Raw genomic sequence first — 23,176 nt, forward strand, 5'->3', positions numbered from 1 at the left:
TTTGTTTTTGTTCCTATCCCCTTTAGTCGTGAATTATAATGCACTGTTAATAAATACGTCATACTTGTAAGTTTGCATAATCTTTACTGGCGTGCGAATATTTGAAACTTCGAATACGAATCGAATCCATGGCCCATGCTATTCGATAGATATTCGATCTGAGAATTCACTATTTGAAGTCATTGAATATTAGTTTTCTTTTCCAAATATATAAGAGGTAAAAACACTTATCAGAGTGTCGCAGGAGACGTGATTATGGATGTGAGAAATGTTCCGAATGATTCTGCTGCAGTATATCTGCGGTCGTTGCGTAAGGGTACCCATTTCTGAGCAAATGCATGGGGAAGATAACTTCTGTTGAATAATTTTCAGACATTCAATAAGAAAGGCTCGCTTTTAGGCAGTCTAGAGAAAAAATTCTTCTTATTTACTTATCCAGTTTCACCTTGTTTGCAACCCTTTAAAACGATGTGCAGTGTCGTAATATCACACTTCTCTTCTTTGGCGGATTCAACACTGCACCAGCTTCCGGTAACATGCTGTTCCAAATGTTTCATTACTGTCATTGCCATGGCGCCCTAGCTTATTGAAAGCAGTTGTTTACTTTTACAAGTTGCTCAGTTGTATGGACGTCTAATGGCGAGCAGTGCTACAAACATGCATTATTGTATATAAGCCTTTTTCTTTTTCTTTTCTTTCTTTTATTTTTATTTCTCATGCGGACTCCGCGCATTCTTCATATTTCATGTTGCGTTAGAAATGAGAACGTATTCGATATTTGATTCGATATTCGGTGGTCGTATTTCTCAAATAGTAGCATTCGATTTGATTCGCAAATTTTCCTATTCGAACACCCTTAATAATTTTATTTCATCCGTGACTATACTGAAGTCAGGGATGGTAAGTTGTGACCCTTCGTGCATTTTATAGTGAGTCCTTGTAACTGCAAATGAAATTTCCACTTAGTTTATAGGCCCTTTATACAGCGATCCCGTGGGTACCGCCATTGTTTGATGCCGTGGTGATGCGTCCATTGCTTTCCTGAGCTGCCTCCGTTGCCTCCGTGTTTACAACGGATGTGCATGGCGCCCCGGTGCATCTCAGCAAACCTCGTTTTCGGCGCAGATGTCGTAGGCTGTGACTGGGTGCACGACACGAAACTTTGATCACAGTTTTGAAAGAAATTCCAGCGCATTCGGAGCGCATTACGCCTTGTCTAAACGGTTCGAGCAGCGTGTACTTTGCTTGTACTAGAAGTGGGTCTAGCAACGTATTCCAAGATGTCCAAACTTTCGCGTCTGCATTCAACCAGAATTTTTTTTTTCGTACATGATATCAGAATCGGTATCTTTCGCTCTTCCTTCTTCATTTGCGAACACCTTGAAGCAGCGTCGTGTCATATTTCTGATTGAGCAAAGTTCCTCGGTGCAATCAAAATCCGATGGTTTATATCCTGCCTAATCACGCGCGGGTGTGCTCAGTTGCGGTAAACTTGTTCTTTTTGCGCACAAGGCTTGGAACGTAGGTGTTCTGTACTTTGTGATAGCGCATAGCAAAGAAGTCTTGTCGATATTCACTCGCTCGCTCTGTGTATCGCCACGAAACGTCCAACTTCGAACATTCGTTTGCTGTCGGTGTGGCCTTTCGCCCATGCTTCTTCGCATTGATCCAAAAGTGCGCCCACTTATTTATTCTTGATGCGTTGGCGATAGAGTGGACGTAAGTTTGAGTGTAAATTGGGGTGGATGCGTGTAGATAACGTGCGGGAAACCTACTGTGCCATGAAGCGGCGCTACTCTCTTCGTCAATGTGTAACGAGCGGTGTTCACTCTTGCCGACGTTCTGGCATTGAAGTGCTTTCTTGTAAGGTTCGCGATGCAACGCTGGTGCATGAGTGAGTCAGTCATCTCGCAATTTTTATTAAACATATTCAATCGCCGACCAATGCCACAGGCGCACGTTAATTATTGCATGTAGACATTACGAGGGCGGGGAAGGTCTTCCTTCACCATCGCTGTCGAAAAGGGGCGCGAGTAACATCCCGTTTAACACGGTATAGTGCATTTAATGAAGCGTTCGTCTGTAGCAATGCTCTGAGTTCTGAAGAAAACTTGAGTCACACGGGGTAAACAGAGGGATCAATTGACTCGCAGTTCAATTTCTGTGTGTTTTTTTTTCCTTGCCGCTACTGGACAGCGGTGTAAAAAAAAATAAAGCATGTACACAATTGTGTACACCATGGCTGAAGTGGCTATATACAGGGTGTTTTACTTAACTTTAGACAAACTTTAAAAATATGCAACTACTTCATAGCTGGACACAACCAAGATAATGTTGTTTGCCGTGGCTTGGAGATACTCAGACTATTTCTTGCATTGCCCCTAATTACACAATTACTCTTTATTAATTAATCAACTTATCAAATATTATATTTAGATGAAAAGTGTCAACCAGAAAATTGTAGAGCAACACGAAAAACTCCCGATACCGCTTTCTGTTGCTCAATACGTGCTACATAAGAGTTTTTTACCGAGCGTGAAAGAAGGCCGCGAATAAATGCAAAGTGCCTCGAGCGACCAGTCGCGCGGCAATTTTGCGTGTATTCGCGGGCTTCTTTCACGCTCGGTAAAAAAAAAAACATTTTTCTGTAGCACGTATCGAACAACAGAAAGCGGTATCGGGAGTTCTTGTCGTTGCTCTACAATTTTCTGGTTGACACTTTTCACCAAATTAAAATGACTGAGAGGTTAATTAATCGATGAATACTAATTATGCAATTAGGCGGAATGCAAGAAATAATCTGAGTATCTCCAAGCCACGGCAAACAACATTACCTTGATTCGGCCCCGCTACGTGGCATTTGCATATCTTTAATGTTTGGCTCAGGTTACGTGGGACACCTTGCACAAACACATGCCAACTCGTACACCCGCCGTGGTAGCGCAGCAGTTACGGCGTTGCGCTGCCGAGGTCGCGGGTTCCATCCCGGCGGCGATGACCGCATTTCGATGCCGGTGAAATGCAAAAAACGCCCGTGTACATAGATTTGGCTGCACGCGAAAACACATCCGAGGCGGTGATGAATTAGGCCGCAGTGTCGCACCAAGGTTGGCTTGGTTATCACAGCGCAGGTTTGGCGCGTAAAACCCTAGAATTTAATTTAAGTTTAATACGAACTAGTCCAACAAATTTACTTCCCTGTCAAGTTCTTTATTGCTTTTGTGCAAATACCACCGATACAAAAAAAATATACAAACCAGGTGAAGCAAAGAGAAAGACGCAAGCTCTGCAAAAAAAAAAAAAAGACATGTTAGGTGAGGTTACATGATCCATGTCACTGTACCACGCTGGCAGATGTCCTTACATTATTTTCCTTTCCTCCATTTACAAAGAGAACTATGCACAAACACCATCGAATCGCAAACGTTTGGTCAACTAGAACACTTGCATTGCTTTATAATTTGCCACTTTAGCAGATTTTTACCTAACATCTCGCTTTGGATAAAGCAAGCAAGCGAGTACATCGCTTACTGTTAGACAGGTCCAACAAGGCCTTATTATCGTAACGTATACGCCGGTATCTCAAGCAACAAAAGTCGCAAAAGACTGCGAAAAGATAACAGATAAAGAAAGAAAGCAACCGAAAACTCAGAGATCAAAATTAATGCGGATTCTCCCACTACGGCCTGCCTCAATAATGAGATTGCGGTTTTGGGCATCCCATAATTCATTCCTTTTAAATATAAGACCGCATGCATACTGACGAGATATAACTTCCTCCCTAGACAAAGCAATGATAACTTTCTCAAGTCTCCCTGTGAAGCGTTGTTTGCACGTTGAGCTGTAAAATGCCCGCTGTTTCTGAGCAAACCATATCAGACGATGTGATTTCTTTCTTGCGCAATGAAAAAAAAAATCTGAGAGGTGTTCACTCAAAAGTTTTTCTCTTTTTTTTTCTTTATTTCTCCTCTCCCCCTACAATATCTCCACGAAGTTCAACGTATCATTTTTGATACGCTGAATTTGACGCCTAAGAACTGTGATTTACGAGCTGGAAACGGCATGCAGAGCGCATACTGGCGTTTTTGATATGCTTGAAGAAGCTTCCAGTTGTGGATAATTCAGCAGAACAGTTACTAATTAAATAACTACATTAATAATTACTTTCTAATCAATTATCAATTCTACTGTTTTCTTCGCACCAATATACTCGCCACGGCCAGAAATAAATGTGAAATATTTTCTTTTCTTTGGTGTCACACGGTGTTTCTGTGATCTAGACAAGTCAGACAGGCCCGGCTACAGAGCGACCCGAGTTCACTTGTTTAAATAACAGCAATCTTTTTCTCGAATGATTCTATAAAAGGGAGTAAAGCTGAAAATTTGTAAACTTCTCGTATAATCCTGGAATCCCGTAAAACATTTACATCTTGAGATTTTTTCCCCATACCGCCTACCTTTCTTTTCTCGTGCACCTTCTCGTTTGTAATATATGCAAGGAAAAATATTCGTCGAACACGGTTGCACTTTAGCAAGTGCATCGCGTACGCCCATCTTTGTTTAATTCTACAGGACGACGACGCGACCAAGGTATACGCGCTGACACGTTTTTTCGGCGTCCGCCGAAGCCACGGCTAACGATTCGAAAGTATCCCGGCTTTCACGTGCCCTCGTCGACCCGGGCCTCATCCGTTGCTTTGTTACGCTCGAGGCGCACGACATTCGTACCGACCGACGAAGGTCGCGCCAAATCTGCGCGCGAAGCGATATCTAGCCTGCCACTAATTTACGCGCTCCTCTAAACGCGTGCGCATCTGTACGTCGCGATAAGGGTTCCAATCAAGCTGTCTCGATTGTTGTCCCATGAATAGCGAACGCGCAAGTAACATTTCGAGTGAGGCGCCGCGGCCGTCCACGGCCACGAGCCAAGGCCGTTGAGAACGACGATCGCGAGCAGGGCGCGCCGTCGTTCCTTGGAAACACAACTCGCACGCGCACGGGTCACAGTGCGAAGCACGACTCGTTTCGTTTCGTTTTGCTTCGCTGATAAGCATCTCTCCGCCGTCTGATACCTAACGAAGCCAAGCTCGTCGGCCCTGTAATGTTCGGCCTCCGCGTTAGCGATAATTGACTCTATACGGTACGGCGCGTGTCAGCGCGATGAGATGGCATCGACGAGTTCCGAGAGACATTCTCATCGTTGTCGTCGCCGTCGCTGGTTGTTGTGGTTCTACGTGGCTTGCAGTCACTGGCGGTCATCGTTTAGATAATACGTTGGTGGTTGTATCCACCGTGGGCTATAGCCGGAGGCCAAAGGGCACCCCCAATTGCCGACCGCGCGAACAAAGTGCCGTCTTCTGAATCCGATTCCAAGATCCGCCTGCCCTCTCTCTCGTACAAGAGCTCCGCTGCTGCCATCGAGTGACACATCGAGATAGGCTTCGAGCATAAGCTTGTCCGTAACGTGTGTTCGCCTCTTCGCTTCATCGTCATCCATTTTTGTTTCTCTTTCTATTCCATTCCGCCTTACCCCACACAGAGTAGCTGGCTATATATATATATATATATATATATATATATATATATATATATATATATATATATATATATATATATATATATATATATATATATTATAATCATAAGAAGCCAACAATGACGCGAAATGCAGCATAGGGGAAATCATTTGCAGTTGTTAATTGCAGCAAAGATAAATAAATGAAAATTAATTTGGATGAAAAAAAACTGGCCGCTCGTGGGATACGAGCCCACGTCTTGGTATTACGCGTGCGATGCTCTTGCCACTTAAGGTATACCATGGTGCAGTTTCCTATCCACTTTCGGGATATTTACGTCGGATTCAAGCTGCCGAAACTGCTGGATTCGAGACCTTCGCTAAGCTAATAAGTAAGATTCGGGCCCCTCGGTTTCCTTTCTACTCATTCTCTCTCTCTCTCTCTCTCTCTCTCTATATATATATATATATATATATATATATGTAAGGAAAGATCTGCAGTAGCATCTTCACCAATATTTCGGTATTTCGGTCCAGCTACACACTTCGTTGATCAGGCTCCACACGTCACTCTAGGTTCTCACATGTTTATCCTCCTCAGCCGCATTCTGCGTTATTGTTAATGACCAGACAAGACAATGAAACACCGCCGCACACAGCCAGCACACCACCGCTGCGGTGCTATGCTTTTTCTTCGCATTACGGTGGCGGTGCAGCTGGAGATGAGGATATGGTGGCTGTGGGGAGGAACCGCGGCCACTGGAGCCTGCCTGCCTTTGTTGCCCCTCACAATGGCGGCCACAAAGGCATCGTTGTCAAGACCGCAGCACAGGGCGCGGGAAAGTCCCCTATAGCCTTCGCGGCTGCTGCATGCGCCACAAAACCAGACCACGAGAAGAAACCGCAGAAGGAACACTACCACAGCAACCACTAGCCGGTCACGTGTACGTCGTCAGTGACTGACAGCGAATGCTCAACAGCACTCCTGCTTCCTGAACTGCAATCCCTACACCGTGCCCCAGCTTCGGTATTTATGGCACTCCGCTACTGACCATAAGGTCGCATGTAGAAAGTGTAAAATAAGTACGGAAAAACAGCACTAACAGACTGCAGGACAATATCGAATGTCCCGTCTATCTGTTAAGGTTAAACAGCTAGCTTGTGCAATGAAATACTAACCATCCGAGAATCATTCCTAGATCGCATCCTGGGCTTCCATTAGTTCGCGCTTTCAAGGGGTGTACGAATATCCGAATCGAATAGTGTCCAATGCGATTTGGTAACGAATCAAATAGTCACTATCCGTAAATGCTTATATTTTTCAAATAGTTCTCGAACATTTCGAAATGTCAGCTACGACCATAAAAGCATAATGTTAGAGCAAAAGTATGGTAAACTGTCACACCCGCGGGCATAGTATAGACATAAAACACGAGAACTTGCGTAGGGGCGCAGGCTACGTCGCCTAGGTAGCAGGACCTTACAGGCTATACAGCGATCATTCGCGCGCCCTGAATAGCGCTTTGCACAAGAAGAAACGACTAGTCTGTTTGCTCCTAATGCTCAATTTGTGTTCTTCTTAATAAACAACAGCTAATAACTTACTATGTAACGGCAGCAACTTGTTAACTATAAGAATACTGGGATGTGAACATCGTTTCATATTAATTGTGATAACCGCTGTTCATTATTCGAAAGCCATTCGTATTCGATTCAATCTCAGAAATCACTATTCGCACACCGCTAATGCTGCGCCTTTCTTTTTTCCCTTCCCTACCTTCTTTCTTTCTTTCTTTCCTCTTACTCTCTCTCTCTCATTCCTGAAAAGTAAACCTTGACGCACCGCACAGTGTATTCTGCGCTCCTCCCTGCACACGTAGAAACATGCCTCCCGTGACAACGATTGGGCCAAGCACTGTTAACGCTCCTCTTTCTTGGAAAACGCAATTCGTTTTTCGCAGACTTCCTTTCCCGGGATGTCGACTGAGAACTGCTTTCGCAGCGCAAGCACCAGCCCGACGTTAATTAGCGCGCCGGCGGCCTCTTTCAGCGCATGTACGAGCCGCTATTTAGCTACTCGTCGGGCATATATCACGGAGCACGGAATGACAGAACGCGTCTAATTTTACCGTTCGGCGGCCTCTGCACACTCGGCAGCAGATCGACCGCACGTCAGACACTGAGTCGGGCGCGCCGCATTAATCAGCACCGCTTCGCCTGTAGAAGGCACAAGCTGCCGGTCCGCGAAGCAGAGAACATTACGTTTGCCGCGACCGATCGGCCGCAGACGCGAGCGAGGGTCACAAACGCGCCCGTGAACTTTGACCCGGCAGCTTGCCCCGGCTCCCCTTGTGCTCAGATCCGCAACGCACTGCGCCACGCGCGTCATGACTAACTGCCGACGTTATCGCGTGGTTTCAGCCGCACATTTTGTCTACACGTGTATGGGTTATGCGAGCCGTGATTAACAAAACGTGAGAGCCGCTAATGCAACACAGTAATGTAAGCGTGGGAAAGGCGAGGCCGCCCCAGAGCGAATGTTAATTTCGGACAGTGCGCGTATACCTTACGGCTGGCCCACCTGTTTCGGATGTTTTCAGGGCAAGGCCGGCGTGTGGGCAGGCAAAGCTGCCGCGTTCTGCGCTTGCACGTGGCAACCTTCCGTTTTGCAAAAGGTTGCAACAGGGTGTAATTTATGAGAAGCGTTCATCACGTGCCCCGGGTAACTAATATCGCGGCCGTCATTTATCCTATGCACGGACGGGTGAAGAGCTATAAGCGAGGAACGAAGGCATCAAATGAACGACGTCATATGATACTGGCTTGCTTAATTCACGCACAGAGAGTACGATATATCAGTCCTTCCCCCTTCTTTTTTGTTCATGCTGTAATTTTCTTGACTTATACATACACTTGCACTTGCGTGCTTCCGGTTAACGGTCTGACGTCTGGCGCAAAGCAATGGATAGCTTAAAGAGACACTAACCAGCAACACTAAATTCGTTGATAATGGTGAAGCTTCCTTTCAATATTCTATTCGTTAATTTGGGGGAATACGATTGAGGACTACAGAGGAGAGAACGGAGGCCGGACTGCACTTCGTTTAATCTCGCTCCGAAGCCCCAGAGCCGGTGGTACGTCAGTGACGCCACGGATTCCGTACTTGATCTCGCTCGCTTGTTTTAAGGCCGATAAAGACTGAGCGCGTAACATGCGTATAATGTCACGCTGGAACGAAGCGCTAATGCGGGAGAAGGCGGAATTTTCTTTCCACGTTCGCCGCTGCGCTCATGACTGGGCACTGCGGCGATTCATGCGCACGTGCTCAGTTTCGGGGCCAAAGCGTTCTGATACAGCGCCCGCCTGCGTCACGATTGTGCATATCACTCTAGACTAATCAGGCGGAAAAGAAGTTGCTCTTTATTAAAGCGAAGCTTTCTATGCATCCCTGATTCATCCGTGAGCACTGAAAACTCACTGCAGGAAAGCCAACTTACACATCTGCATAACTTTCGCAGCACCGCGCCAGCGTCGACTGGCCGGCCGGTCGGTGCCTCATAACGGCGCGAAGCGACTAGCTCAGCAAGAGTAGCGCATGCGCACAAACTGCACTGGGAGTGCATGTTACGTCTGCTAGGCATGACACCACCCCTGTCGCGATTAACTGAGCTTCCCTGCTTACCGGATACAGCAAGTATACGTGAACACGGGCTCGTCTTAGGACCTGGAAAAAAAAAATCAAAGCCCCTTTCTTAAAATATGGTTGAACGCCACGCTACCTAGACGAACTGTATATATATATATATATATATATATATATATATATATCTGCATTGCATTACGCGCATCACGCAATGCATTTCCGGCCGTCACCACGGGTAAGCCGCGGGTGCAGCGCACGGCAGAAGAAGAGGCTGCCGTACGCGAACCCAAGTGTAGAGTCGTCCGTGAAAGTGTGAATGTGTGCGTGTAATCAACGGCTGCATGATCTCAAATGAAGGCTGTGCAACTTAACGAAATGCGTCTTCCTTCAACATGAACGTTCAAAAAATACAATCCTAAACAAACGAGAAGGAAGGGGGTTAACCGAGGGGCCCGATTTTTATTATTCATATCATAAGAAGCCAACAAACACTGACAACAAGGACAACATAGGGGAACTTACTTGTGCGCAATAAATGAAATAAAGAAACGATAAATTAATGGAAATTAAAGTGGATGAAAAAACAAACAAACAATATATCAAATCACATATGCATAGCATCGGGTAGCTCACTCAGCATTTCTTGGGTTCGTTGCGTGGTCGTTGGCTTTGGACTTCGATTCAGTTTGCATTGGGGGAAAGCTCCGCGTCCAACCGTCTTTCTTTAAGAAAGGGGCTTCGATTTATTTCTTCTTGTTCGCTTTTAATTCCAGTGGGAATGTACGACGATACACATTATCAGATGACCACAACAGGTATGAAAAAAAAAAAACATTTCCACCTCGGAACGCGAGACTATTTCGATACTATTGCTCGTATTAGGGCCGCTTTGGCGCATGAAAAACGTTAGAAGTTTGCTATATGTTGAGCCCCTGTGCTTGCTCAGGAAGGCAATGTCACCCTTCTTTGCGGAGCGTCGTCAAACTTCATGGCGTCACAGCGATACGTTGCGAGAGAACTTCGGGGCAACGTCGCCGCCCGCTTCCGTTTTTGCGTCTTCGCCTGCTTACCAGGACTCCTCTGACGGCAAGAGTGATTTCTTTGCTGTTGAATAGGCGTGATTTATTAGTGAAGTTTCACTTAATATTCCCTTTTAGCGCGCCTTTACAAGTGTACACCACGTATGAGAAGAACATTAACAATTTGCTAGAAGCGTTATATTCTCATCATTTCATCACTCAGTATGCCCTTAAAGGCCCCTTTCGGGTATTACATAAGGGGTGGATACAACGAGAACACATCAAAACATGGCTTACAGTGACACGTCGAAACTTGGACTTACATTAACATGCAAAGCAACTGAACATTTGGGTCAGGTCATGCAGAACATTGATAGAATAACTTATTGCTAATTCTGAGATGATCTGACAGTAGCTGCTTGAATTTGAAATGGTTACGTTCTTTGACAACTTTATGGATCTGTAGTTTGTTCCACTCTTCAATCGGTGATGGTATAAATAATTTGGTGAAGCTGCTAATAGAGCCTTAATTGTGAACGCCGCGCACTACAAGAATTATATAGATGACGTGACGCGCGTGTGGGATCACAAGTATGCTCAAACAGAGCGAATGAAACAAGAACTCAGAGAGAAACGAATACTGCACAGAACAAGCGGCGACTGCCAACTGAATTTCAATGCGGAGCTTTCTCGCCGAGTTCGAGGCCCCTTTTTTTTTTTTTTTTTGCGTACACCGTGCCTCAAATGGCTAACACGATGGTGGCGCCATCTAGGAATGGTGCAGCGAACTAGTAGTTTACCCTTTCAAACACACATTTTAATGTATTAGTTACTAGAGGGAACCGTGGCGCTAGTGTCTATGCAAGCTGCAAGCAGGGCGATTCAGCCAACGTGGAATTGATGGTTAGTACATGTATTTATCTAAAACTTCGTCCTTTCGGCCTCTCACGACTTCGTGACTTCGCAAACTCGTCATTTTTAACAATTCCTTACATTGTTAAATTGCACGACGGCAGGATTCGAACACTATTTCCAGCAAACAAGTTATCTATGAAAGGGAACCCTGGTACATTTGAGTACACAATGAACAGTTATACGGTTAAAATGGTCCTTGAATGCAAATACTTAGGCGTTTACTTTAGCCCCTCTTTATCATAGAATCGGCATGTGGATTATACCGCAAGTAAAGCTTGTCAGAGTTTGGGGACAAGGGTGGTTGCTTGGTCTAATTGGTAATTCATGGTAAAAACAGTGCGCTGTTTTGTCGTCTCTCGCGGTCCTTGTCCTTCGCGCTGTACGCCGTTTTCGCCAAGAGTCGGGAGATTTTTGCATCAAAATACACGTGCATTTCCTCGGCAAACTCGGGGCATGTACTATACAAATCACGTGTTAGCTCTGCGCTAGAGTATGCGTGCTCTGTGTGAGACCCTTCATCTGTAACCAACAAAGAAAGACTCGAAAAAGTACACTCCTGGGACAGCAATATACAGTGCACTTGATATGCATTAGCTTTCGTTGCACTAAAAATGCGTATCATGTCACACGCAGTTTAGTGCAACAAAAGCTAAGGTGAGACTGGAATGGGAATCTCTAGAGCACCGAAGAGCGACGTTACGGACCGAAGCTGCTACACAGTATATATGATTCCAATACTCATGTTCCCCGTGACGTATACATTTACCAACCTGACTACATATCGTCACGCCGAGATCATGAACACAAGATACGAGAGTGCAAATGCAATACGTCAGCCTTTAGTAGCACATTCCTTTCCGAGAGCCATCCTTCAATGGAACCGCCCGCCTTCCCCACTCGTAAGAATTTCTTGCAGCAACAAGTTCTTTCTTTCTCTATTAAAAACAATAGTGCCTTTTGACCACTAAAGATTCATGCATATCGTCAGAAATGTGTAACACCACCATGACCTATGGAAGATTTGAATCAAACATTACGTAGTCTATTGTTGGGCTTTTCCGTTTATTGGTCCTTACATTTTATTGTGCATTGGCACTGTAATCATTACCTTTCTCGTACTGCCTTTTGTTATCCCATGTGCGGCGTCTGTGCGCTTTCTTCTGGTGTACAAAATAACATACCTTTTTTTAATGAAACACTGAATAGTCTTTTGTTGTGCTTTCACATTTGTTGTCCTTAACATTTTTCTTATGCACTGGCTCCCTAATCATTACCTTCGTATGCATTTTATTATTATCTTTATATAATCGCCTTTGTACTGCTTTTTTTTCTTCCGCCTTCCATTCGCATGAATGCATATTACCTGCAGCTTATGCTTCCTTTTACTGCTGTAGAGGTTGACTTCTTCCTGGACTTAGGTTTCCTGGACTTCCCATCGCCTTGGAACAGTCACGTCCATGTTCGCATCGTGTATATAGTATGTCAACGTGTATCAAACCGTTCGCTTAATTAAATACATTCGCCAGCACCTCGACACCAACCAATCGCGACTGTATAGCGCACCGTATAACATCCGTCGCATTCACTGCGCCAAGAGTACCTAAACAGCGAAATTCCAAACCACGCAAGGAAAAAATAAAAGCTAATCAACTTTAATTTCCATCGAACCACTCGGCGTATGATTTAGTAAGGACGTTCTCGCAATTTTGACGCGCGCTGCAACCTTGGGCCTCTCGGACGTCGCAGACGTATAGTCCGCCGGGCTCTGCGCGCTCGCCCGAAACCCGAGTGCCTGCGCCTCACGCCTGCACCTCGATCTCCGCGTTGTGCAAGAGCGCGGCTTGGTCGCCCTCCGGCAACGGCGTGAGCGAGGTGTCACCGCTGCCGCTGTCGCCGCTGTCCGTGCTGGTGTCGCCGCTGGTGCTGCTGGTCGAGCTCGTGCCGAAGGAAACGCGCGCCATGCATATGTCGAGCACGATGACGTAGACGACGATCCCGGAGAAGACAACCAGGATGGTGCAGAACACGATGGGGCCCCAGATGTTCTCCGGGCCTACGTCTGCGAGGGAGATGGCAAACAAGGCTTTGTCTGTGGCGCGCCTGGAGTAGTGGTACAAAACGCGCAGTCATCGGGCTCGGCGACGTCACTGTCGCGTCATGTGATTATGGTGGTGATAAGGCTGGGTGAGTTCGAGTTTAATTATGGCGATGACGCCACTTTCTTTTGGGGAGGGGGGTTAAAAAAGTCCCTAATTATTAGAAGACGTCCCGATTTTTTTACTATGGCGTCACTATAAACTATGCTAATTAGGTTCTAGCGCAGCTCACACGCATCCTGCGTTAGCAAGTCTTGTCAGAGTAGGGGAGATGCAGTACAACACGACCGCGTTTGCAAGGACTCGCTTCAGACCTACGTCTTAAGCTCGCATTCTACATCACTATATATATATATATATATATATATATATATATATATATATATATATATATATATATATATATATATATATATATATATATATATATATATATATATATATATATTCCGCTGTAGTTCAGTGCCAACTCCACACTCGCGTGGAACGAGCCCGACAAATCTTGCACGTGGCCTGCATGTGCTACCTCTCCTCGCGAGTTTAAGTATTCACTCGCTCTTCACGATGCCTGCACCGCGTAAAACGAATGGAGAACTGCATAAGTAGTCGTGTCGCGCTATCGGTAAACGGTGAAAACTGTACCACCTTCTACACTGCTTCAGGACCTGCTACACCTTACTGTTCGCTTAAGCAGGCCTGCATGGCGGAATCTCCGCGTTAGCTCGGGAATCGCTTCAAGATCCGGGATAGTTAGCTCAGGAATTCGCGAGCGAACTTTACCTTTGGGCAGGTCGAGGTCGCATGAGCAAAGAGCGTCGAAACGATGGATGGATGGATGGATGGATGGATGGATGGATATTATGAGCGTCCCCTTTGGAACGGGGCGGTGGGTTGCGCCACCAAGCTCTTGCTACTATACTGCCTAATATCCTACCTAGGTTAAACAATGAAAAAAGAAAAAAAACACTATGAACTACCACGCCCAAATTTGCTGATCCCCTATTGCGAACTGTGCTTTTATACGTCTCCGTCTTCTGTCGTTTCCCTACTTTTCTTCCACCAATCCTCCAGTCGCCTCTTACTAATGTCTATTGCGGACATGTTTGCTTTACCACTGCTCCCTCTTAACCCAAGGGCTTCAAGGAGGCCAGTGGTGTCTAAATCGACCGCTGGGTAGACGTCTTCACATTCTAATAAAACATGCTCCAACGAGACAACAGAGACAACAGAGACACCAGAGACAGTGACAACAGAGACAACAGAAATAACAACGAGACAACAGAGACAGTGCCGCCACGATGTGGCTGCAGGCACAGCCGGCTCCACACCCGATTGCAGCGCTACCACTCCACACCCGCATTGCGTTACACGGACGATAGGCTCAGTCCTTGCCGACGAGAGAACTGCGTGACCCGCTGTATCATTTACGTGAGTATATACGATTGACTATTAGCCCGACAAGACGATTTGACCCCTACTTCTTCGTGCTAACCTCCTGTGCCACAGGCTTGAAGAAGAGCGACACCGGTGGGCCCGGCTACACGCGCGAACCGTCCAGCGGAAGGCGCAGGGCTGCGCGAACGTGCTCAGTGCAAGTTAGAATGTGGCAGCGGTGCAGCACCAGGGGTGGACCCGAGTTATCGGTATACACGCTCAAAGCAGTTCGACGGTTCTTTCGTTTTGACAAACGACAACTTGACTCGACTGTGAAAGTTGTATTAAATAATAACGAGCAAAAACTAAGGGGGTGTATCTGAGAAGCAGTCAGGCACGTACGCTTTTCATGCTCGAGAAGTGAAGGAGCTCGAGATGTGACAGGCCGATATGGTTCCGAGTTTCGTTTTATATTCATACTCAAGTACTGTGCGGCGGATTCCGGTTTTGGCGCATTCAAACTCCTGTCTCTACCTCTGACTTGACGCGATAATATTGCGTTCGTGCTCTATGCCTTCGACCTCTCATCACGTGCCAAGGGGCCGGCTGTTAACCGCACCCGTGGCAGGCTGCCACCGATGCCTTCTCGACGTCGCCAAGCCGACCTTGGGAACCCTCGCCTGCGCCTGCCCCTCTCAGCTGCTGAGCAGGGTGACATTTCAGTTCGTTTTTCTTTATTTAACATTCCTTGTTTATTACGTCCGGGAAACAAGAAACAAAATTGGGGGAAGGGGTAGCATGGCATTGCTTCACAGGCAACTAAGTTTTTGACCCCATACCTTCCGTACACGGTTTGAAATGAAAACTTAAAACATGCATGTGCGTGTACAAAACAGCATGAAGCTTCTCGGCTAAGCAACAAAAGAAAACACAGCAAACTATTCACCAAAACACTTTGTATTCCAAATCGAAAAACCCCATATGCCCCAGATCCAGTAGTCTCAAATGTACATATAGCGATCCAATATAAGAACCCGTACGTTATATAAGGGGCGATCATTTTTTAAAGATTTACGGAATTAAAAAAAAAAATCGCCCGTCCGTTGTAGATGACATAAATTTATAGTCCTTTAGCTGGATTGGTCACAGAGGAGGACACTACTTGCACGAAAAATCGAAACACATACTCGACTAAATAACAAACTTTACTAATGAACTTATTAATTATTTATATTACCGCACATATCGCAGTTAGCAAGTTGTAGCCGGTGAGTTTGCAAGGCCTATCCACTTGGAAGTTATTTCCAGAATGATACCAGCTTGGAAATATGCGCCATCAAACGCGCTGTAACAATGCACCGTTGTTCCACTTGCTCTTTTAACAAAACGCTTCTTTCGTGCATTGAAGCACAAAAGTGACTGAAACGCCTATTTTGGCCCACACTTTGAGAAATAATATCTCGAAACTGGTGTCATTCTGGAAATTCATTCCAAGTGGACACATCCGGCAAATTCACCGGCTACAATTCACAAATTATAATATGTGACGTAAAGTAATTAGGTAAGAAGTTACTAGTGCATTTCTGTTAAATAGTTGAATACGTTTTTCGATTTCTCGTGCTAGTAATGTCCGTCTCTTCGAGTAATCCAGCTCAAGGACAATAATCATGCTATCTGCCACAGTAGATTTTTTTAAACTTCCGTAAAACTTAAAAATGATCACCCCGTATTATAATATGGGGCATGTACGTTCTATATATTATTTGAGGACACATCGTTTTTCGATGTCATTTATTGTCGGTTTTCAATTTGCAGCTCACGATTAAGCAAGGATAACTTTCCAGTGTGTGTTGAGCATCGCTGTTTTAGAGGTCTTGTGGACACCCCTATCTAAAAAACTAGAGGCTGGTGAATATCAAATTCCTTGAGTCCAGATCGAATAGTAAGCACCAAATATCAAATCTAATAGTCAAACTGAGACGCATATAATTACAGCAAGAATATTTATGCCGGTGTAATTAGGTACCGCGCCTGTGCTATGTACCGCGCCCGCGCCTACGCAAGATCGCTACCGTCATTTGAAAATCTGCACGAATGACTTCTCAACATTTTTAGAGCCTGGTTGCCAAGAAAAGAATGGATAGCTGCTGAATGAATAGCTTTCCAAAAACACTGTGTGGTTACCGAAAATAGGTCTGACGTTGTGAAAAAAGAAGAAGTCGAGGAAGCTGCCGAATGACGTGTGTGCCGTAGACACGTGTAAATAGGCCCATTAAATGTAAAACATCGCTGGTTGCTGCGTAATAAATATACCTGCGACATGACTAGACTGTCAAAAAGACTGAATGACAGACTACAAGCAAAAACCACAAGCTGCCATGTAGGTTTCCGTTGCGAAACACTAAACAAAGCTCACATGACCATTTTTGTTTCTGAATTGCTTCTAAAAGCTTTTGTAGTTGTTTCTCTTCTAATAATGTACGACACTTCGTTTCGCAGACGCCGAACGCTAACTAAACTTCAACAGTTGGTGGTTTTGAAGTGCTTGGTCAGCTTTTAACATTCGGAAATGCCGAATAGTTCACTTTAGAATACGAATAGTTAATGTGCGATATACGGTTAGCATTCAATACTTCCAATATTCCCCCCCCCCCCCACTAAAGGCCCATATGTCGCATGTTCATTAATACCGCATGAACATATGAGATCCCATATAAAAGACCGTATGTTCCCATATTGATATCATATTGGGCATGTCCCTCATGATTATATGGACATACGGGGATATGGGGAACTGTCCCACATATCATTCCGGGCATCACCAATATAATATATGAGACATATACTTCACAAAATATGTAAACATACGGACTTTTTCGTATGGGATGTGTCCACACGTTCATATAATCATATGGCACATGATCCATATGACGTAGGAGAACATAGCGGATTTTACACGGTATTATTGGATGTGGTGCTTATGACTGTTTTTCGATAGAGGTGTCCACAACACTCTAAAACAGCGATGCTCAACACACAACAGTAAGTCATCACCGCCTAATTGTGAGCCACAAGTTGAAAATCACGAATTATCAAAACACGTATGCACAAGACACAAGATAATCTTACTACAACAAAAAAAAATTGCTGGGTCCTTTAGCAGAAAAAGAAAACACCAGTATATTCAATGACAAAGCCGAGAGAGATTGAATCATTGCATTATAAATACGCTTGATTTTAGTTTAACCCTGTAATTTCCAGAGCTCCACATTAAGGAAGAGTAATTTATTCAGTGAGAATATACTTGTACACAAAACAATGAAATATTACTTGACCTATAATTTAATTAGATAGTGAATAATTAATTAGTGAAGTCTTGCTGAACTATCAACAACTTAAATCTTGCTCCAGCTTATCGAAAATGCTATTACAGGTTATTCGTTAAGGTGCCCGCGCTTCAATCAGAATTTTTAGGTATCAAGATGAGCTTTAAAATATATGATACGCTGGGCATTACCGAGCTAAAAGCTGAGGATTTGGTGTAATGAGACCCGCGCCGTGGTTGCTTAGTTGCTGTGGTATTGACCTTCCAAGCACGAAGTCGCGGTATCAAACCCCGGCCGGGGTGGCCGGATTCTCGATGGGGACGAAACGCGAAAACACCGGTGTACTTAGATTTAGGTGCACTTTAAAGAAACCGAGGTGGTGAAAATTATTCCCGACACCCTCACCACGGCGTTCCTCATAATCAGATAGTGGTTTTGGCACGTAAGACCCCGTGATTAATATAATGAGAATTTCCCTGTGTGTTAGGCCTTATCTTCGAAATTCTGCCTTCGATTAATCTACGCACAAAACGTTCGCTCCCCGGGGGACATTTCCTTTGCTCAGATGTCTGACAGTTCTAATTTCCCCGCAAATCCCCTGGGAAGTTTTGCTTAGTGAAGCTAGTCTACTGCGACTAATCAACTACTATAGTAGTTGATTAGTCGCAGTAGACTAATCACAGTACCAAGTACCAGTACCAAGTGTAGTAGTAGCAGTACCAAGTGGCAACAAGCGTATATGCTTGTTGCCACTTGGTATGCCCTATAGCGTTAAGTGACCGTGCGTATGCTTCAGATGCCGCTGAACGCATACATCTTACTGGCGTCAAGACATGTATGTTCCGATTTGGCACGCGTGGCGGGACGGAATAAGGGAACGAAATGCAGACCGTGTATGGACTGCGGTGGCCGCGACCGTGAAAGCAGGACGCATGTCGTCCAAGCTGGGACGTCCCGGTCTGCTTGCATTAGGTTAATGAGGAGCGGGTACCACAGCACGCGCCGCCATGCGTATACAATGGCTAGGAAGAGCGGCGCGGTCTGGAGGAGACAGTTTCGGTGCTAGTTTTCACCGCACCGAATTCCATAGCGCCGAGTGACACGCGATGGTACCAGCACCGAGAGAGTCAACAAGCCGCTCGGCTTCATTCAACCAACAAGCTGTCTTGGTGAAGTAGATTGTTAAGTGTATAGAACATATAGCTACCCGCATAGCTATATACCCCGTGCGATCGCCTGTACATTGTAATGAACACTGCCCTTCAATCATTTTTAGAAGCAAACTCGGAAGCGATTACGTAAAATATTCATCCCTGATATAAAGTAGGACGCATGCGGAACTCTGCGAAAGTGGTTTAAGCAAACTCTTGTCGCTAGCTCAGTTCGTGAAAATTTGCACCAGTTTGAGCGAGACAGTTGTGTCGTCGGGGACGACGAAGAGCACCCATCAAGTGCACGTCCGGATACCACGAGCTGACCCGAAAACACGGGATGCATAGCGTCAACACGCCAACCTGTATCACACAACGTTGCGCATTTATTTCTATGTTTAAACAAAGAAGAGTGTTTTTTTTTTTTACAACAGGAAATATGAGGGAGGTGACGGTTACTTTCTACACTGTGCATGGAGATGCTGCCTTCCGCATACAAGGTATGGGACCAGGCTAGTTAGTTCCACATCTAACCGAGGTATTTAACACGCACACAAACACACAAAACGAGTTTTTCCCGTTCGTAACATGCCAGTCGGTAAGAAGAAGCGTCTTGAAAAGCTGCGATGTCCCTGAGCAGTTTTCGGGTCTGAGAAAGATACGAAAGGGGATGTACCCATATATACCGCTGTTCGCTTGCCAAGCGAACAGCGGTAGGGGGGCCTCAGGATCCTAGCTAAATAGACACACACGCCTTGAGGACTAACCGACTTCAAAATAGCAATTTCAATATGCGCCGTGAAATAATCAATTAAAGGTTATTCATTTGGAGTTTCTTCTCTTTTCTTTTTCTTTTTTCATTATCTTGTTCCACACTGTAACACGTCGTGCAAGTATCGCCCATCCCTTCATGTTTTCCAGTTGAAAAGGCGAAGGTGAGCTGCAACTCCCCTACGCGATTTTTTCGTTTCACCGATTAACAACATGAAAGGATATATATCGCATATATACTGACGGCAGTGCTCGCTGCTCAGGTGCCTGGGCTCATCGCTGTCGTCGCCGCAGTTGTTGATGCCGTTGCAGGTCAGCCGCCGCGGGATGCACACATCTCCACCCGTGGCACAGCGGAACATCTCTTCCGAGTCGCACAGATTGCCTGCATCAACCGCGTGCGCCGTTCACACGCGACAAGGGCAGGCTGCGCGGCCGCTCTCTTGAGCGAGATGCGCGCGCTGTCACGCGTCTTGCGCACACGAGGTTATATAGGTGGCGCGACCTACAGCACAACAACAACAAGTGGAAGACAGCGTCTCTCTGGGGCAAAAGCGGTAACCAACGCGCGTCTATCGACTGACTCGCCCTGCTTTCTGTCTTCTCCGTTATCGTTTATATCGGAGGAGACAGCTTTTACCGACCCTGCTGCAACACTGGACTAGAGTTACTGTATAGGCTCCTTTTAGTGGGGCTCCCTAAAGGTAACCTTATCCGGTAACTCTACACTCGACCTATGTGAGGGACGTCTTGTATAGTGGAGAGTTCCAAATTGCTGTTCTTTATAACGTGCACATAAATCTAGATGCGCGAGCATCTTTTGCGTTCTTCCCTTATCGAAATGAGGGCGTCGCAGTCGGGAATCGAACCTGTAACCTCGTGCTCGGCAGCCGAACGCCGTAGCTACCGGGACCACCGTGGTGTGTGTCCCTCATCGTATACCTACATAGGCTGTAGGCTGCGCTAATAATATGCGCCACCTATATAGCTTAGAACAAACCTCTGTCAATAGGTTCGTGCCACCACTGCGGGTTCAGCCGGCTGAACAAGGATAGCGTGTGCGTAGTCGCAAGGTTTGCGATTGTCACAGCCGCAGTGAGCACACACGAAGCTGTAGGTTAGCAAGTACACTGCCGAGACGGAAAAGTCGATGATGTGCTGCCGTCACGTCCCTCGTGCCCGTCTCGCTATGGAACAATGGTCCGAGACAGGGAGCGGTCACGTGTCTCCCTGCTGCACCAACAAGACCACGCAGTGGTCTGAGACAGCTCGCTGGACGCCTTCCCTATGTGCTTAAAAAGGCCGGTTCTTCGATGAACTTGTCACAAAAATTAAAATTAAATCGTGAGCTGTAAAAGTGCGTTACCAGGACGCCACCGTTACCAGGACGCCACCGAAATTAACCCAATTCCGGGTTAATTTTGACCTGCTAGAGTTCTTTAATGTTCCCCTAAATTACGATGCGTGCACGCGCATTCTTATTGCATCCCTGCCCCGCAGGAGCGCAACCGCGGTGGCCGCGAATCGAAACTACGGCCTCGGGCCTGGCAGCGGCACGCTATAACACAACAAATCGAAACCTATTTCGTCAAAAAGACGGCCCACTTCATCAATGATGTAGCAGCGGCTTCAAAGGGACGCAGCGCTAAATGGAAACATCATATAGGACAGTTTGTACTGCTAAGATGTCTTTTCAAAGATCCATTTCAATTTGTTATGCGGAAAATCGTTTATTATCAACATAGAAAATTAATGCAAGACTTCCCTCTCTGAATTTCTCCCCCCAGTGGTGAAGCCGGTGACGTGATTGAAACGTAATTAGGTTCAAGTATATTACCGTACTGTGTAAGCCGTTTTAATGCAAGAAAAGTTACCCAAAGTTTAGACTCTCTGCTTACATTCGAACGTAACGCAGTCAATCTTTAGGGATATAACATATACAATATAGACCCTGAGCATACGTTGCCAAAATCTATATAGCCATAGGAAGCTCACATGAGAACTTCAAGGCGAAGTTTCTACCCATGTCATTTTTTTTTCTCCGCTTATTCCGCGGTTACCGAAGCGTCCGTTCACGGTAGGATCAATGTACAGTAAAACATTGTTACAGCGAAATCACCGGGGGCGAAAATGTACTTCGTTGTGAGCAGTATATTGTCAAGAGCGCAGATGCTGTGAAAAAGCCGGTACGTGTGCATTAGAAGCGGGAGCTCGCAAAAAATACTGAAACAGGTGAGCATTCGATCGGCAGTGGGGACATGGCCGCAAAGAAGTTCTGCTGACGTCCGTGAGCATGCAGCTTCCTCGCCTGTCTGTCATCATAGCGTGATACAGCTAGGCCTAATGAGCTACCACCACGTGGTGGAGTGATGTTATCGGAGCCGCTTGCCTGTCCGAGTTTACACGAAGAAACGCAAAAGGTCACCGCATATGTGGCACCGCGCGCTCTTGTGCGAATTTCCCACTTTTCAGGTTGGACTAAGCGGCTATCTGGCGCCACTGAACTTCAAATTTTCAGCGCTAAAATGCATGCGCTGAGGTGGGAACTCCAAAAGACATCGAATGAAGTGATATTTCACTAAATCAATTTCGTTATAACGAGGGCTTAGCGTAACTGGTATTCCAAGCGTGTATAATGTGTCACTCTAGTCTGACTTGGTATTTCCCTCTTGTTCCAAGCAACGCCCATAGCTACAACATTACGTACTGTAGCAAATAGTAATCGATATTTATTAGTGTTGTTCAAACATTACAATATGTGGATTGAACACGAATATCAAGGTGGGGGGGGGAGGGGGGTAATGGCTTTAAATATTGATTTAATGCAGATGTCTTTCTGCATTAGACATGATATACAAGCTTAACCAGGAAAAGAGAAATAAATAGCAAAATATCTAGCGCAGTACATATATTACAGTTTGTACGTAAAGATATGCCTATGCATACACACAATTGCGAAGCACGCGATTAAGCGAAAGGTGAAATGTAACCAGAATATGTGTGAACACATCAACGGTAACAACGGGACGCTTTGAGTACACATGGCATGATGCACCTGTAATGGTCGGTTGGTTAAGCCTGCCCTTTCACGAAGCTCTTATTTCCAGTTAAAACGAAAAAAATACCAGACATGTGGCCCGTTATTATTGACGCAGAATTTGCGGGTTGTACAGGGGCAACCAGGCTTACATTGCGCGTTTGCCTGGAGCATAAGATCAAGGCATCCCTTCATATGTCAGTACAAGTTATCATGCACCACACTCACTTCTCCGCGTACTCGTTGAGCTTACCGTCTTCCTATCCAGCGCCAATAACACTCGCACAAGCGAACGCAGTTTCACTCGGAACGGAGGTTGCACGCATATC

The 23,176-nt window shown here is 45.6% G+C and overlaps 1 protein-coding gene across 1 annotated transcript; it reads right to left on the minus strand.

Annotated features, from left to right (window-relative positions):
- Positions 1-12,788: 12,788 nt before the first annotated feature.
- LOC142570908 (uncharacterized) lies at positions 12,789-20,338 on the minus strand. Its single transcript, XM_075679208.1, has 2 exons — positions 20,055-20,338; positions 12,789-13,151 (listed from the first exon to the last, which is right to left on the minus strand). The coding sequence occupies exons 1-2, from the start codon at positions 20,170-20,172 to the stop codon at positions 12,892-12,894; spliced, it is 378 nt and encodes a 125-aa protein (XP_075535323.1). The 5' UTR covers positions 20,173-20,338; the 3' UTR covers positions 12,789-12,891.
- Positions 20,339-23,176: the final 2,838 nt, after the last annotated feature.

Source organism: Dermacentor variabilis, chromosome 2 (assembly GCF_050947875.1).
Source record: "Dermacentor variabilis isolate Ectoservices chromosome 2, ASM5094787v1, whole genome shotgun sequence".
Taxonomy (NCBI): Eukaryota; Metazoa; Arthropoda; class Arachnida; order Ixodida; family Ixodidae; genus Dermacentor; species Dermacentor variabilis.